Source organism: Pleurodeles waltl, chromosome 7 (genome assembly GCF_031143425.1).
Source record: "Pleurodeles waltl isolate 20211129_DDA chromosome 7, aPleWal1.hap1.20221129, whole genome shotgun sequence".
Taxonomy (NCBI): domain Eukaryota; kingdom Metazoa; phylum Chordata; class Amphibia; order Caudata; family Salamandridae; genus Pleurodeles; species Pleurodeles waltl.
Window position 1 is genome coordinate 1391092963 of NC_090446.1, and position 18996 is coordinate 1391111958.

An 18996-nucleotide genomic window follows, 5' to 3' on the forward strand; every position below is an offset into this window, starting at 1 on the left:
CTAAATCAATGTTGGTCTGACTGTCTTTAGAGGCTGATCCGCCAGAGACAAAGGGAGTGGAGGTGGCAAAGGAGGTGCTGGTAGTGGAGGTGGTAACGAAGGCACAGGTGGAAGCAGGGCGGGCATAGGCTGTCCGACAGGCTGTTGAGGGAGCAGTCTTCAATTGTGAAGTTGCCAAAAATGTGACAGGCACCTGCAAAACATGAGAAGTGTATAGGGCTGATAAGGATGATCAGGTAGGAAACTCTGAAGCTGGTAGTCATGCTTCTGGTAAGCTTCCTTATCAACAAAGGCTTCTCCATCAAACTCCAGGATGGAACAGACATCTAACTGCATAGGACTGTAAGCAGGCTCTGAAATGTCCTGGTCGCTAAATACAGAATTTGTTTGGGAAGGCTTACTGACACTTGCATAAGTGAAAAGTGTCTGGTGTGAAAAAAAGCTCATCAACGGTGGCTAGGCTGACGTCAATACCAAGAGCAGTGACATTCTTGGTGTTGTAATCAACCATGGTCTTGACATTGAAGGTACTGTTGTTATCGGCAAGGCTATGTTAGTCGACGGTGGTCTTGCCATCAAAGGTATCAACAAGGATCGTCCTCGACAAGGATCAGGTCGTCGACACTGCCGACAATGGCATCCTCGTGATTACCAACAAGCTCTGTCCCATAGGTGACACTGGGAGCATTGTCAACATTGTCAATGGCATAGTAGCTTTTTCAAAAATGTGCAAATGTACAAATATCGTGTGAAAATTATTATTGAAAATTAATAGTATTAATGGTGCATAGATTCGTAACTTATGAACTAGTAATGTTGTACTTCAAACGAATTTTCTATGTCACTTGGAAGTGTACTTAATACGCTAACGTAGATATGACAGTTTTGTGTGAGGCATCATGTTTTTTTTTAAATGGATGCAGTTTTTGGTGTTCTGCTCATCTTGCTCCTGATCATTTCTCCTCCCAATAAGTATCCTACTGCAGAACATATCTCTCCTTATTTTAGTGGAGCACCAAGTGAATGATGTAAAAATTGGGCAGTTGTGTGGGGAAGCGTGTACTGTGAATGAAGCTTCAAATGAGTACCCAAAGTATCATTTTCAAGACTTATGCTGGAAGTTCTGTTGTAGGCGTGTCAATTCTATAGGACATTGTTTAAAGAATGTTTCATTTTAGATTGTACATCTTCGGAGTGCAGTTGCTGAAGGAGCAGGTGGAAGATTTCCTTACCTAAAAAAATGGGTTACATTTCAAATATTACATTGCTGTTTCTGATTACCAATGCGACCCTAATCAAGATCATGCCATGCTGAATTTTCAGAATCTATTAATAGTTTGTGTGTATTGCCTATAAAAACAATGGGATCTTGGGATCACGTGCGTTAGCTTGGTTTTTTGTCTTGGCTTGGTCCTGCTCTTTGTTCTGTTTGGGAACGACTTTCCATTTTTCTTCTCGAGACACTGTCCATTTGTTTTACATTTTCTGTCTAGATGCTGTCAGTATTGTTAAGGAGTTTTACTCTTAGGTTATTATCTAGACTTGCCTAATTAGTTTTCTTTTTTTTTAACTAAGTTTTATGACTATCGGTATTAAGGCCTTCATGGTGATTCATACATTTTTCTCTGTACCACATTTATTAATAATTCTGTAATAAATCTGTTTTAGCCTTATTCTTGATCTAGAACTCAGTTATTAATGCTCCCATATTTATTCGGTCTTACTCTGCTAATTTGTGAACTTTTTCGATGAGATGTATAGTCTCTTATCGCAAGATCAACTAGAGATTTTTGGAGCCAAATCGAATAATCAGGGTGTTAAAAATATTGGGATTCAGGTGATCATTGAGGTTCGGCTCCCACATTAGTGGCATTGAAGCCACCAACAGAGACTGGAGTTCAGTCAGTAAATGTAGATAGTCGTATTTTTGCTCATTTATTTTTTTAGTCGGCCTGGAGCACTCTTATGAAGTAGTGACAAAACTATGTTTCCAGGGGGTATCAATCTTCTGGCGGAAAACTATTCAGAAAATGGAGGCCGTTGTCGTTTTTTTTGTTTTTTCATTTAAAGAAGTGAGGAGATGCAGAAAATTCCATGTAAGCAGTTGACTTGAACCAGCTCTATTTTTTGTACTAATGTGCTTGGATATGCTTTTAACATGCACAGGCTAAAGTCTGTGAAAAGAACTGTATTTAGCTTGCGATCACAAATGTTTTTGTGGGTGCAGCACTAAGCGGGAACCAGCTTCCTCAAAGTGTGACAGTTAAAACAATGAGTGAGGAAACCAGAGCTGTTTCTACAAAAAAATACACAAATCCTCAAGAAACATAATAACAAAAATATTGCGTCGGCGCTGCACTGCAAGTTGCAATAAGTGTAACTACGAAAATATATTTGGACGCTGGACAGTGGTATTTAAACTTGCCACAAATGGAAGTATGAAAATAGAATTTAGGTTTGGACTGAGCCTAGTGTTTGGTTGAGAATTATATACTGGTTGGGACAGTAATCATTCTACAGGTTGAGAACTCAAACTCACAAAAAGCAATCTAACTGTAATTTATATACATGCTTTTGAGCACCTATAGAGGCAGTCCTTTGTTAAGTGTATCAGAAAGGCATTTTTATTTACATTTTTATTTGATTTTGGTGGAGTGCAGATGGATTGGTATGATGGTACGCTTGAGATGAATAAAGTGATTGATTAGCTGATTAGATGATCGAACTGGTTTGTGCGAGATACCCAGGTAGGATAAGTGATCAGTAATTATTTGTATTATATTTCGTTCATTGTATTACTATTGTTTATCTGCATAGTGTTTTCATGTATATTATAATGAGTTAAAAAAGCATTTATGATGGAATAAAAATATTGTTTTGATATTTTTTGTGTGTTAATCTTGGCTCCATGTCCGTGCGTAAAGTTGTATGCTTTATATGAGTTATATTTGTACTCAAGTAAAAAGTTGAGGAGATGCAGTAATTTTTTATGTGTCTTTTACGTTCCCCTGGAAGCTGCTCTTCATACATTAACAGGGGGCCACTACATTGTATTTAGATCTTCCAAGGTTAATACCTGGAGCTCACTGAGACATTGTAACAAATGGATCAATGTGTTTACTGCGGCAAGAGAAGACAAATCTTTTCCACTAGGCTACGTAGCACGGTCTAGTTGTAGGTCTACAAGCTTCTTTGAGAATGGTCATACGTTCAAGTGGGAGTTTAAGGTAACCACATTCTATGACCTCAGGAGCCAAATTGTAAGGTTGCGCTCATCTGGATTTGGATACCTGATCTCTCCATGGTTCTGAGTGAGAAGGTCCTGGTTGAGGCGAAGCTTCTCATGGGGAACCACAGAGAGCTGGAGTAGTGTGGTGAACCACAGTTGACGAGCCCAAGTGGGTGCTGCTAGAATGAGGGTCAGAGACGTTTGCCTGAGCTTCTGAACCAAAACCGGAAGAAGGGGGAGAGGTGGAAAAACGTATGCAAATATCCCTGACCAGTTCATCCAAAGAGCACTGCCCTTGGATAGTGGGTGTGGGAACCTGGGGCACAAGTCTGGGCATTTTGCTTTGTCTGTGGTTGCAAACAGGTCTATCTGCGGAAACCCCAGCTTGTGGAAGTATGGGCCTAGGACTTGGGGGTGGAGATCCCACACATGGACTTGTTGCTGCATCCTGCTGAGGAGGTCGGCAAAGTGGTTGTCCATACCTGGAAAGTGTTCCTCTAGCAGATGATGTTGCAACGTATTTCCTAGGTCTCCACCCCAAGTATTTGTAAATAATACATAGCTTTCAGGTTGTCCATCAAGACCAAGACAACCCTGCCTATGAGGTGAGTTAGGAATACTTTCGATGCTAGGTGTACAGCTTGAAGCTCAAGGTAGTTGATGTGGAGACCCTGTTGTTAGGTGTCCCATAGACCCTGAACTGTTAGATCCTGTAGGTGAGCACCCCATCCTGTAAGGGACACGTCTGCTGTGAGAATGATCGGATGAACAGGGTCAAGGAACAGCCACGTCTTTACCATGTTTTGTGTGTTCCACCACTGCAGAGAGTGATGAGTTCAGCTGTCTACCAACACTAGATTTTGTTACTGACCCTGTGACTTGGACAACTGGGCCATATGTGGCCAAGCATGTGGTACTATAGCAATGCAAGATGCCATCATGCCTAAGAGTTGCATAAATGTCTTGACTGCTATGTGCTGATTGGGTTGAAACTGTTGTAGTGGCGCTTAGATGTTCTGAAACCTGGCTACATCTGGGTAGGCTTACCCCAGTTGTGTGTTAAGAATGGTCACTATCTACAGCTGAAACTATGAAGGATGAGGGTGTGATTTCTGAATGTTGATGGCAAACCCTAGTTGATGGAGAAGATGTTAAGTAGTCTCCATGTGTTGGTGACACAGGAAGTGTACTGGCTATGATGAGCCAGTCTTCGTGATATGGGAAGAGGTGAATGCTCTGTCCCCGCAGATGTGCTGCTACTACTGCTAGGCATTTAGTGAATACACGGGGTGCAGTAGTGACTCCGAATAGGAGTACCTTCAACTGGTCATGCTATAACGGACCTGAGGTATTTGCGGTGAGCTGGATGGATCGGGATGTGAAAGTAAACATCCTTTAAGTCTAGTGCCGATATAAAAGTCGCCTTGTTGGCGCAGTAGGATCATGTCCTGAAGAGTAATCATGTAGAAGTGTTATGATAGGATGTAATGATTTAAGGGCCTGAGGACTGAGATGGGCAGTAGTGACCTACCTTTTTTGGGATTAGAAAGTATAGAGAGTAAACTCCCGAGCCTTGCTGTTAAAGAGGGATGGGTTCTATTGCTCCTTTGAGCAACAGAGCATGCACTTCCTGTTTGAGCAGGATTTGATGTTCCATGGACAGTTTGTGTTTGCGAGCTGCTATGTTTTGAGATGTGTTGATGAGCTCCAGACAATAACCATTTTGGATAATGTCCAACCCCCACTGATCCGATGTTATGTTACTCCAGGTTGGGAAGAAATGTTGTAGTAGTCACCTGACAGGTGTTAGATGGTCGGGGAGAATGAGAAGAGAATCACATCTTTGAGGTGCATGTGGAGACATCATGCAGTTCTTCCTCTTCCTCCTCGATATCGTGCTGGCAGAAGATGTCAGGTGTTTCGTCTTTCTCCTTGCGTTGCATCTCTTTGCAACAAGCCCAAAGGTCCTGCAAAGTTTTCTTTGATCAGAAGGGTCGACAGGCCTCACAGTCATCTTCCTTATGATCAGGAGACAGGCACTGGTTGCAAACCTGATGGTCGGTCCTCAGGTATTTTGCGTGGCAGCTGGGACAGAAGAGAAATAGAGTCCATTCCATAAGCAGCGCATTGTTGGTTGAAACCAATGAGATGAAGAATACACCCGAAGGCCACGTGTAGAGCACATCAAATTAATGGGCAGTGGTTTTCTTGCTTCTCGATACATGACAATGGAAAAGCGATCAAGAACAATACCAACAAGTGAACAATGAACCAAAGGGAGCCCAAAACTGTGGAGAAACGGAGCACCAGAAAACACGCCTGAACCAGAGTGCCAGAAAGAAAACAATCTTAACAATGGAGTCGAGGCTCATGCGCCTTATGACCAAGAGGAGACACCTTGCCTTGTGACTCAAAAAACTTCTTCAAAGAAAACCAACTTGCACACATTCGGCCAAACACTAGATGGCAGGAGTATGCAGATCATGTGTATCTACAGCTACATATGCCGCAAACATAAGAGTTATGAGATCCTCTTCCAGGCGTCAGAAAGGGTGTCTGAAAGAAATATTGCCATCATGTATAGGGAAGCCATAGGGGTATTGCTCTAGGGTTCAATTCAGGTATATAATCAGGAGTTAAGAGAGAGGACTAGAGTAGTAACTATGTTGTAAACCTAATACTGCTACTGATAGATTCTGTCTGTAATATTATGGGTAGGTTTGAGCATTGCTGAATGCACTCTCTTCTTCATTAAAATATGTCAAAACATTATTTTAAAAAATACTGCCATGATGAAAAATATTCCCAATAGCAAAGGAAATCACAGAGTAGAATTTCTGAAAAGTTTTATATGTGAAAAAAATGTATGTGGATTTTCTCATCTACCCTACATGCTTACGCATCAAGTAAATTTGAGCACTTGCTGCACAGGAGTATTTTCACATGTATGCAAATCCTCCTCTGTCTCATCTAAAAAAAATATTTTCTAATTTAGGAATAAGTGAGAAGTACACACCAAAGCTGAGGGAGCAGCTGTGTCTTTGCACCCTTCAAGGGCCTTCTAGTTGACTTCTCGGTCCACCTATCCTCGTGCAGTTTAGGAGGCCAATTTTTGTGTTGCTTGGAAGAGTCCTCATCTTTCGGTCAGTCTCTTAAAGAGAAAGCCACCCATTTGCCTAGAACGTAAGATGTTCAAGAAAAAACACCTACAACCATTTATGCATGTTTGAGCTATATTAGGACTCAAAGTGAACAACATCATGTAACAAAGAAACTACATTCAAACCAGGCCTTGCTGGCCATATAACTATTCCACAATCCCACCAATTTACCTCAGTTGCCCTAAGAAAAAGCATTCAAACTCCCAACCCTCTCTACTAGGACACTTCTCTTCCCAAACATGACAGTGCAGAGGAATACCTGTTTGCCAGGAGGGAGTGCGGAACTGTGAAAGTAGAGAGGAAGCAGAGGGGCCTGGTTGTGGACCCCGGGACTCCAGGGCCGAGATGAGGTTCATGACGGAGGCATCGGGGGTGGCACTGCTTGCGTGATGAAGTCCTGTATCGAACAACCCTGATAGACCTGAAATGGATACAGATGAAATGAGAATTAGAAAACAGCAGGTACACAAGAGAGGTATAGGTAGCAAGAAGCAGCGGAAGAGATCAGAAGGAATAGGAGGTACAAAGAAATAATATCTACAACCTTACCAAGTCCTCCTTGCAGCTTCCTGGATCTTACACATAAATCACCTCAGCCATACTGTATGCTCTGTAACTCAGGTGATACAGTGTCATTTAAAAACATCATTGCCCCAGCCCAACCTTAATGCCACCTTCACTTATTGTCTTTCCAGACATACTCTGTATTTCTTCTGTAATAATTATGACACAAAGTCCTGCATACATCCTATACAACCACATTTTCCCCACAGTAGAATGATGGGCCACTCTAAGATAAGTAACACATTTGCTAACACCTGCTTGATGCTCTGAACTTTGAAGACATAACTCACACTTACCTGACCAGGAGTTGAAGAGGGAACATTTTCCTTCTAAGGGCCAGCACACCAAATTTAGACAAACTTAGATTAAAAGGGTGGTGTTTTATTTAAATAGAATGTGTGACTACCCCAGTATAAGGGTTCAGGTCACAGCACTTAATTTTTTGCTTACTATTTTCCTAGATTTAGAAATATAAAATAGTAAACATTGCATACGTTTACACAAAGTATAGTCAAAATGGACTACATGGCTGATTCTAACCATATAATCTGTTTCAATATATTTATATCATATAGATTTCAATGTAAAAAGCGAGTTAGGAGTGTATGGAATAGACCAAAGTGTACACAAACATATATATTTTCAGTGAAAAAACAAGGTTAAAGTGACATTATAGGTGCAAATGTCAGTTACAATATAGCATTTTAAACACAAAACAATCACTAAAATTTACCAGTTATAGTTGGCTGAAGTAACTAAAACTCGCACCATGAAGTAACTATAACTCGTGCACCCACCATGCACAGTGTTTTCATAAATGATGTAATTTCAGATATCTTCTGTGAGGTTATCAATGTTGTCAGTGAACATGTCATGAGGAGTGTAATATGTAAGGGTATAAGCAATGCATGGCGAGTGTGCAAGTTAGTTACTTTATGGTGCGAGTTATGATTACTTCAGTTAAGTCTGAACTGCTGAATTTCAGTGTTTTCTTTTTAGTGTAAAATGTTAATTTCTAACTGACATTTTCACCTAACTATATTGTCTCTTTTACCTTTTTAACGTGAATTTCCAAGTAAAAAAAAAAAAAAAAAAAATTAAGATATTATTAGCATATCTAACTATATTGTCCCCAGAAAGAAAAGAAGGGCTTTGTGCTATTATTATTGATTTACTTGATAAAGGCATTATTAGACAGACATCAGGTAATGTTTGTAATAGCCCCTTGCTACCTGTTTTGAAAAGAGATGACATAACTTTTAACCATTGTTTTTTCAGTTCAGGGGGGCGGTTGGGAGTGGTTAATGTAAAAATGTAGTAATTTTTTCACCATACCATATTCTACTATGGATACAGCTGTGCGCAGCATTGAGTTCAGACTAAGGGCCTGACCTGAGGCTCGGCCCAGTGCCACACCTTCTGTGGGTGGCCAACCTTACACCAAGCCCTATACCCAACACCATGTTGGTGGCCAACCCCAGTCAGGGTCAGCCTTTGGCCATGCATGACAGTGAACGTGGTCTTAAGAGTGAATGTTCGTTCGCCTTTATTCAGGAAGGCCTGGGGAAACATTTAAGACATGAATAAGTTTGCAGCCTATATGAACACGCTACAATGGACTATTTCATAAATGATGAGGGCATTAATCAGGATCCCTAAAGACCTAGACTAACAATCTTGGTAAGGACGGATGATAGGTGCTCCTGTACGGTGTAGCTCTTGATGACTGTGTGACTACAGAGGACAACGTCCCTCCTCAGGCTGGATGGCGGGTATCCTTGTAGTGAGGGTTTACTAGCATTAGGACCAGGTGGGCTTCACTCTTGTCCTTTTAGTGCAAGTTTTTTTTTTTTTACTGCTGACTTTGTTGGTCTACATCTTTAGGGATCCTTAGCCCTGGCAAATGCTCCCCAACCAATATAGGCCACTTAAAATAGGGCACATACATGTTGGCAATAAGACGATGATCTGAGCCATTGTGCTCTCACTCCATCATGTAGTTGGTTATCGATACCCCAGAGGTCACCACTAGTGAAAGTGAAAATCCAGTTATCTCTATGTACTTTTAGCTATATCTGGATCCCCCGTTTTGTCCAGGAAATTATCTGATTTAGGAACTTCATCGGGTTTGCAAGGAGGTTGAGCCCACCCTGGTGGTATTGTCCTCCCAGGATGGGGAGAGGTTGCCTATGATGAAGCATGTCACATTATGTTCCAATAAGACTGGTCTTTCTTCTCCTCTTCGGCATACCCTTATCTACGTCAGAATCTTGGTAATATAGATATCAGTGATTTATACGATAACACTGATAAAAATAGTGCTGTCGATGCCACCATACCTTTCTGTGTTTTGGGTCTTTACTTTGGAAAGACGTGTGGTGGCATACATTCCCCCTCTCCTTTTGAGTTTTGAGCTAGTCCATGTCCCCCCTTGTTTGTCTGAACAAGTAGGGATTTTATCTTGAAGGACGAGAGAAATGCCTTCAGCACTAGGTGAACCGCTCATAGCTCGAGAAGATTGCTGTGGTTAGTAATTTCTCTCTGAGACCATGTTCCCTGGATCTGAAGATGAACCATATGCGCTCCCCAACCTAACAAAGAGGAATCTGTGACTACTGTCTGTGAGGTAGCATCCTGATAAAACAGCATCCCTTGTAGGAGGTTTGTTGGAGAGCACCACCATTTTCAGGGACTGGTTTGCTTTGGGAGATATTGTGATCTTGTCCTCCCAATTGCCTGAATATTGGTATCACTGATCCACCAGACACTCTGGAAGAGGTATCATGTGGAGATAGGCATTCGAAGACAGAAATATGCACAAAGCCATCAAGCTCAGGAGAGATTACACTGTTCTCACTTTGGGATGAGAGGCTTTCATGTGACACTTCAGACACATTAATACCATTCTCTCCTCTAAAGGATACCCTCTTTGTTTCTACTGTGTCAATGGTGGCACTTAGGTAATGCAGAGACTGGACAAGAGAGGAGATTGATTTGTTGTGACTGGCCTGCAGTCCTAATCAGTGGAGAAAACTGCTTGTCCTCTGATAATGAAGTTGGGCATCTTGTGGTGTTGACGCTTTGAGCAGCCAGTCATCTAGATACGGATAGATGAATATCCGGAGTTTCGAGATGTGACGCCCCACTGCCATACACCTCGAGAAAGTTCTGGGGTCTCATTTGAGGCCGAATGGAAGCACTTCGTATTGGTAGTGGTCATGACCTTCTACAAACCTCAAGAATTTGTGGTGTTTTTTGGCTATTGGAACAAGAAAGTATGCATCCTGTAGGTCTATAGAGCAGAACCAGTCCCCTTGAAGTATTTGGGGACAAATCTGATGCAGTACAAGCATTCAGAACTTCTCTCTCCATATCCAATTGTTAGCTAGCTTTAGATTTAGAATGCTTTTGAATTTGTTTTTGGGGCATATGTTTTTCACCAAAAAGTAAATCACCATGCCTTATTGTTTGAGAGGAACAAACTCCACTGCTTGCTTTTGCAGAAGGTTGTTCACTTCTGATTTCAGCATCTGCAGATGTTGATTGGATGGTTTTGGTGGTATAGTTGGTGGAAAGCTATGAAACTTGACAGTACTCATTCTGCACAATATTCAGAACCCAGGAATCTTTCATGATGGATTGTCACTGTCAGGAAATAAGATATACTTCCCCCTACCGGAGTGGGTAACAGAGGAGGTGGAAGCACAGATTCATTATTTGGAGCCTACTGGAGGCTTTCCTCCTTGCACAGGCTGGTGGTTAGCTCTTCCTTTGGGCTGACTAAGTTGATGTTGCTGAAAAGGTCTGTGTTGATGCTGTGTGTGGTGACCTTGATACAACTGAGGGGTTTGAACCATTTGCGGGTAGAAACACCTTTAGTAAGGTTTGTAGGTGTACAATAAAGAAGAAACGTGGCAATGTAACGGTCTCTGCACATCCAACCTGTTGCCAACCAGTGAGGCAAATGTAATGGTGAGATGAAGTCTGCATTAAGACTGGGGCTTAACCCAGTAACACACTGTGCCACCTAGGATGAACAAGTCAGGGCACAGAGCTCGGTCTGGTCCTGTACATCAGTGGATTAAAAAAAACACCAGGGCACACAAAGGTAGTCCAATCTGCATGTAAAGAACTGCTGTAAGTCCGTAGTTTTGAATAGTTGTATTTTATTCTTCACACTTTATAAATCACAGGTCACAGTCCAATGAGAATAGGCAGCGGACACGTGTATCGTCACAATGACTTTTTCAAGGCTGCAAACGATATACAACAACTGAGATTTAATCTCATTGATGACAATAGGGAATAGTAGTGTGACCTCACAAATAATAACCATCTAACACCCTAAGTGAGAACACAGATACAATACAATAGATGTACACCAAGTATTACCATGATATAAATTGAGTAGGCTCCTGTGTGTGAGAAATAGGTGTTGGAGCAAATAAGAATTCAAGAAGTATACGAGTCAAGTGCCAGGGGTGTGGGGGGGGGGGGCACAGATAAGGCAAATAGAAAACTTCAAAAGTCCTTACCTACGCCAGAGAGCACATATAAATTGCTCAGGAAAAACTACCCATACCTGTACAGTAACACTGGAAACAGTATATCATCTAGCTTGGCATTGCATGTAGATCCTTTGTATAAAAGGGAACCAAGCAGTGAGAATAACTTTAAAAAACAGTCGATCATCAAAAAGGAGCATGTTCAACATATAAATGCGCTTCAGTAGCACTGATCGTTAAAAAAAATAGTAATCAATTCATCAAAAACACTGAGATGTTAGACGCAAACAGGCTAACATATGTTCACATTACATAAAACTGAGGGAGTATATCAATATCATAACATGTATTGAAATATATCTAGGACCAAACTAAATGAGGCCAAACACAAAAACACAAGATTCAGAGGGTGAGACGGGAGGCCCTACTTACTAATACTGTAACAAAGCACACTTTGAAACACAAGGAACTCTACCTCATTTCTACTTATAGTGGATTACGTGCTCAGATCTTAAAAGTTATGCACAGATATCGGCATCTTCTGCAAGCAGACAGTACGCTCAATCAGACACTATCCGCTAAACCAGCTATTACATACAGTAGAAGGCGTACACTGAGGGCCTCTCTGTGTCAGAGTTACACGTTACCTACTAGAACTGAGACTTGGTTGCCTACACCACCCAATGGTTTTTACAAGTGTGGTCATTGCAATGTTTGTTGTTATGTCAAGGATAAAATTGACAGTTTTCAGTACAACTCGGCAAAGAAACACAAGATCAAGAAGTTCATTAACTGCAATACCAAATTTGTGGTTTACTGTCTAATATCTGAATGTGGCCTCATTAAAGTGGGTAGCATGATAAGACCCTTGAAAGAACGAATACAAGAGCACATTAAGGCCATAAGAAATAACAACCTTGATTATCCATTTGTTGTACACTACAATTTGGTACATGACCCTGAAGAGGTTTTCATGATTACATTTCATGGTATCGATACTGTAGGGAACATGCTTGGGGGGGGGGTGACAAAACCCAGACACTAAGGCATACAGAGAGTAGATGGATCATACAGCTGAGAGCGGTTGATAAAAGTCTCAATGCGGATAGGGATATACATGCTTTTCTAGGCTATATCAGAAACACCACTTGTCCAATGCATTTTTATTCTATGCGGTTGCAAATGGTGCCCCTTAGATTTTAAGAAGGGTACACGAGGATATGGATATGGGGCTTTAACATCATGGGCATGCAGACTTTCGCTCGGTTCAATATCCTTAGATGTGGTTAGTTTAAAAAATATTCGCCATTGACTACTGCAGCCAAACGGCTGTAGTACTTATCTACATATTACTGTAGACTTTTATGTGATGGATGTAACAACGCGCATTTCCCAATGATATAGAATCCTCAGATGTGATCAGATTAAGATATCTAATATTGCAGCCCAACAGCAGCAGCATTTATTTACACATTACTGTATACTACTATGTGATTGATGTACCATCACACTATTGCCAAGGATACACATTTGCAGGCCTATTTGGCTTCCAATGGTGCGTTAGCCCCCTTTTTGAGTTATTTCTGTCACTCCACGCCCTCTCTCCTTTTGACTTAATGGATGGCTTACGAGGGCTGTAGAAACATGTGTAACTGGTATCACACAGTTCCCATCTCATTTCATTTTCTTCAGTTCTTATGCTTATTTATTTAAGCATTCCTAACTTTTCAATATTCTTTCTCGTCTCTTACATATCTTTACCGAACAGGGACGTTTAATTCTCAGATACAACATTGCGCCAAAATGGCGATTGCATTACCTGTTCCCACTTTAGCATATTCCACAGTAGTCCATTTTGCCTGTTCATTGCATATCTGCACGTACTAACATGACACGTACGTCCTGCATCCTTCTCTCCAGCACTCACATTGTCCTGGCGTTCTTTACTGTTTGGTGAGTGTTGATTCCCCACAACATTATTCAGTACTGGAGTTTGTGGTACTTGGTTGTTTATTAAGTATTTTCTCATTATTTGTTTGTTCATATTGTTCTCCATGAAGCTTATCATGGCCCTGGCTACTGATCTTTATGACACAGACGTTGGTCTAAATCTATACTTGGATACTACTTGTATGCCACCCATATGGATTGTTGGCTGTTTATTCTGTTGTACTCACATGCAATTCGATGTACTGGTAGGTAGCTGGAGCGTCACAATCTTGTTGCATGTCTACTTGGAGTTCACGCCAGTCTGTGGGTGATCGGCTACTCTCCCCACTTGCAGTAATTGGGTACTGATATAACTGACGATTGCCTGCAATTTACCATATGAAGTCGACTTCTCTGCACTTGGAGAATCCGAAGTCTTTCATTTGGTGCACTAACTATGTCTTTAGTACCAGATATGGGTCACTGATCATCGCACACGTTGTATGCCTCATGCAGTGCTAACTCTAGGTTAGCTCACCCTGATTTTGACAGTACTTGTTTGTTTCGCTTGTTACATTAGGCACAACTTTAAGGTGCATACATATCCGGTTGGGTTCACTTTTTTGTCCCTCATATATTTCAATACACATTATAATACTGATATACTCCCTCAGTTTTAGTTAAAATGAACATATATTAACCTGTTTGTGAGTAACTTCAAGGTGTTTTTGATGACTTGGTTACTTTCTTTTTAACAATAAGTGCTTCTGAAGGACATTTATACGTCGAACAGGCGCCTTTTTGACGGTCAAATGTTTTTGAATGTCATTCTCACTGCATGGTTCTCTTTTACCACTAAGGATCTACGTGCGGTGCCAAGCTATACAATACACTGTTTCTAGTCTTACTGTACTGGTATGGATAGTTTTTCCTGAGAAATTTATATGTGCTCTCTAGCATTAGATAAGGGATTTTGCGGTCTTTTACTTGCCTTATCTATGCCCCCCTTGGCACTTGACTCTTCTATTTCTGGCTTCTTGACTTCTTACTTGCGCCAACACTTATTTCTCACCCACTGGAGCAAACTCAATTTCTATCATGGTAATACTTGGTGTACATCTATTATCTGTTCCATTGTAATGTATCTCTGTGTTCTTACTTAGGCTGTGAGGTGGTTATTATTTATGAGGTCACACTACTATTCCCTACAGCCGTCCATGAGATTGAATCTCAGCTGTTGTATATCATTTGCAGCCTTGAAAAAGTCATTGTGACAAACCACGTCGGCTGCCTATTCTCAATGGACTGTGATCTGTAATGTATGAAGTGTGAAGAATAAAATACAACTACTCAACACTACAGACTTACAGCAGTTCTTTAAATGTGGATTGGACTACCTTTGTGTGCCCTGGTCTTTTTTATTCACCAAGGCTTGTAGGTGTGTTTGTGTGCTTCCTTTTGCTTCTCATAACCTACCTCTTTCAAAGTCCCCATCCCGGACTTCATCCGAGCCATCTCGTCTTCGGTATGACTACGGACTAGGGCGGACTCTGAGAAGGAAAGATTAGGAATACACTTTGGATTCTTGTTTTGGGGCTACTTTTTTTACTTTCCTTGCCTGGTAGGCCTGTAGACGAAAGGGTAGTGGAATGCAGTTTCTTTGCCGCAAGGATGACCACAGAATCAGGGAAAGGTCTGAGCAAAGAAACAGAAGGTCCTGCTCTGGAGGTCTGCTGAGCTATTTGGATGAAGCCAGTGTAAGGAAAAGCTCCATGACTGGTTCAAATAGTCCCGGAACCAGGGGTACGAGGGGTCTGGACACTGCGAGGTGGTGAAGTGTCTCAAAAATCACTGATGTAGGTGGGTTGGGAGCCGGCATGGGAATGTTCACTTCAGGTGCTCCTCGCATAAGCACTTTTTGATTGGTGTTGATGTCATCCATTGGGGAAACACGTGTTTGGGGAGAGACAGATGGTGTTGAAAAATATCTCCCAGTACTGGTCAAGGTAGAAGAAGAATATGTAGACCGACATCTTGAATGTGTTCAAGACCTAGATCTGAATCTGGAAGCACGATGACAATGTGTACATTGACAAGTTGGTCATGACGAGGATCGTCGGGAACCATGGCAAAGTGTGGAATGTCGTGAACGGTAGCGAGACCAAGAATGCGATCTTTGACGGGAATGCATTGGCCTCAGGGGAGAGGCTAAGATAGGTTGTCGAAGCAGCTCTGGCGAAGGAGGTGGAATAGGTGCCGGTGAAAGTGGTGGAGTCGGACATGGTGTAGAAGAGTCTGGAAGTAGTATAGGGGACGATGAAGGACATGCCCTGGAGTATTCAGGTTCAGAAGTTGATGGTAGACATCTTGGTCTTGATTTTCTGACTTTCTCCAAGTCTGGATTGTCTCAACATAAACAGAATTCTTAGCACTGATTTTGTCCTAGGTCTCGATGTCGACACTCTTCAACATGGACTTTCTCCCACGCTCTGATGTCAAACTTCAATGTTGAACGTTATCTCCTCTTCAAAGTCCACCCAGCCCTCGACGGGGAACATGTAGGGACTGTACCTTGTCTCGACGCTGATACCCTCGACCTTGAACAACAACATTTTTGATATGGGCTTCTCTTTTTGGATTTTCCACGCCTGGAGTCTTCAGAGAAAGGTGGAAAAGCTGCGGTAAAGGAGTGACTCTCTCCTCGCACTGTGGATGTCCCACCTTCCGACAGCGCCTGCTGCCTGGGTCGCTCCTCTGTAACATGGAGGCCACTCCTCTCCCTTTCCCTCAGCATGCGCCTGGAAAACTTCCTGCAGTGCAGGCACATGTTAGGAAGATGTCTCTTTGGAAGGCAGATGATGCAAACATCATGAGGGTCTGACTTGGCCTTCTTTCTTCCACAGGCAGGACACTTGTCAAATAAAGATGCCATTTTCTTTGACCAGGGAAAAATAAGTTCTATCACAAAAAGACAGAAAAACACTGGAACATATGAAATCCGTCAAGTGAAACAGCTGTCAAAAACTTCCTAGTGAGATTTTTGAGGAAAAAAGCCAAAAAGGACGAGCTCAGTACTCCAAGATCCTATCACCAGGAGCTGGAAAAAAGTACTGAAGCAACCTGCTGGGCATGATGGGATGCTGATGGTCTCTGAGACCTTAAAGGTACAGGTGCTCTTTTCAGTTACATAAGGGCACCCTATAGGGTTACACTGTCCTCTCTTCCTTCAAACAGGCTGCAAACTATTCATGTCTTTAGTGTTTCTTCAGACCCTCTTAAAGAAAAGTGAACATTCACACTTAAGAAGACATTAAAAGAAGTGTTCTAGATCACCGCACGTGAACGGGACAGTTCAGTGCTTATGACTATCAATGGTGATATTCTGAAAAAGCATTTGTTTTTTTAATTTGAACCTCGTCGTTCGAGGGCTCCACACCCCACCCAACTTATGATTTTTTAAAATAGGACACTAAGATCCCCCAAGTCCTAACATGGCAGTCACCACTTTTTCTTCAGGTTGCAGCCAGCCAATCAGTTTACATGGTTTGATCTCAAGGATCCACAGAGGTACAGCAGTATGAAATATACATACATATTGAACCTTAATTTCTAAAAAAAACTAAACTACTAAACAGATTTACACCAAATCACGAAAAGCACAGGTTCTGTGTAAGGACCTAGCTTTCTGACTAATTTGGGGTAATTCTATTTGGCTGTTTTATTTCCTGAATCGCGGTTAAATGTTCCTATGGAAAATTGCATTGGCAAATTACATTTTGGGAGCCACCCTTTTTTCCTCGGCCCAAGCTTAGCAAATCACCCCAAAACGTTCCAGGAAGGAGCTGAGTTGGATAAGACTTTTCTTTGGAAAGGTTTGTGAAGATTCGTCAAATGGAGCCAGAGTCATTAACAAACCCAAAAAAAAAATTCTCTGTGGACATGTGGTCCTAACGACAACTACCCAGTGGCAACTGCCACTGGGAAATCTCACATGAAATCCAGGCACAGCAACTGAGCAGCCGGACACCAACACTTCTTTTAAGACTGCACCATTTTATTGCAGAACTATGTCAACAAGGACACATTTCGGCCCAACGAAGCCTTGATCACAGAGGAAACAACATCACGGGATACATTTATTCGTGCTGACGTACGTTCTCACAATAAACATAAAAGATTAACTATAAGCCTGTTGAGCAGCCATACGGAATGTGCAAAATGTGCAGTTAAAATCCACAAAAATTAATACATACAACACAGTTCATTCTGTGTCAATATCAATATACAAGATGTGCTAAAGGTGATTTAGTCGACAGGCAAACAAAATTTGTCCAGCTTTTTTAACCTCGATTTCACATGGTGACTAGTGGAACTCTAGGACCAGTAAATCAACAATCCTGGAAACATAATTGCCTAGTCTGTTAATAGCAGCTGACTGGTCTGTTGTTAAAAATACACACATTGGTGCCACTGTGTGCATCAGTGAGCAAATAAATGAGGTATCAGATGTCAAACGTAAAAAACATTTTATATATATATAAAAATATAAACACACACCCACACATATATATTGTTATCAAGACTTGTGTTAGTTGAAACGTGTTGGTGTGGCAGGACACACAGATAAAGGAATTGGCTTAAATTAATCCTCCTAGAGTACGGTGTTTCTTTGAAAACTGATGTGAACAGAATGTGCTCAAACTCCGACACCAGCATCAGCAATTATAGCACGCCGCAAAATTGACAGTTTTGGGCATATATAATGTCACTTACTCAGTGGACATCTGTTCGTGGCATGCTGCAGATTCACATGCTTTGCATAAGTCAGCCATCTAGTGTTGGGCTCGGAGTGTTATAAATTGTTTTTCTTCGAAGAAGCTTTTTCGAGTCACGAGATTGAGTGACTCCTCCTCTCGGTGATAGTGCGCATTGGCATCAAGTCCTCTGTTGGACTGTTTTCCCGCAGGAGGGTGAAGTAAGGAGTGAAAAAATTTATAAGTGCATTTATATAGTAAGAAAAGAAGATATCCATGCAAAGTATATACAAAATAACATACAGAAAGTACTACAACGTCTACAGGCTTCTGGGGAGGAGGGAGGGCGCATGTGAATCTGCAGCACTACATGCCACAAACAGATGTCCACTGGGTAAGTGACATTTTCTGTTTGATGGCATGTGATGTGTAGCTGAAGATACACATGCTTTGCATAGACTGAAAGGCAGGTCCCTCATAAAATAAGCGGTGACTAGCTTGTAGGAGTAGTTTGAAATAGTGTATCAAGTACTGCGTGACCAACATTTGCTTGTTGGCGAGATAGCACATCCACACAGTAGTGTTTGGTAAATGTGTGCGGTGTGCACCATGTGGCTGCTTTGCATATGTCTGCCATTGGAATATTTCATAAGAATGCCATTGAAGCTCCTTTCTTTCTATTAGAATGTGCTTTAGGAGTTACTAATAGTTGCCTATTAACTTTAGGACAGCAAGTTTGAATATACTTTACTATCCATCTGGTTAGTCCTGGTTTTGAAATAGGATTACCCTTATGAGGCTGTTGAAAAGCCACAAAAAGTTGTTTAGATACTCTGAAATCTTTTGTTCTGTCT

At 41.6% G+C, this 18996-nt stretch overlaps 1 protein-coding gene across 1 annotated transcript in view; it reads right to left on the reverse strand.

The window, feature by feature from the left end:
* Window positions 1–18996, reverse strand: part of PRR12 (proline rich 12) — a 420401-nt gene that overhangs the window by 264366 nt on the left and 137039 nt on the right. Inside the window, exon 3 of the mRNA XM_069200974.1 lies at window positions 6650–6811. Within this exon, the coding sequence (XP_069057075.1) occupies window positions 6650–6811 (162 nt within the window). The remainder of the gene's footprint in view (window positions 1–6649; window positions 6812–18996) is intronic.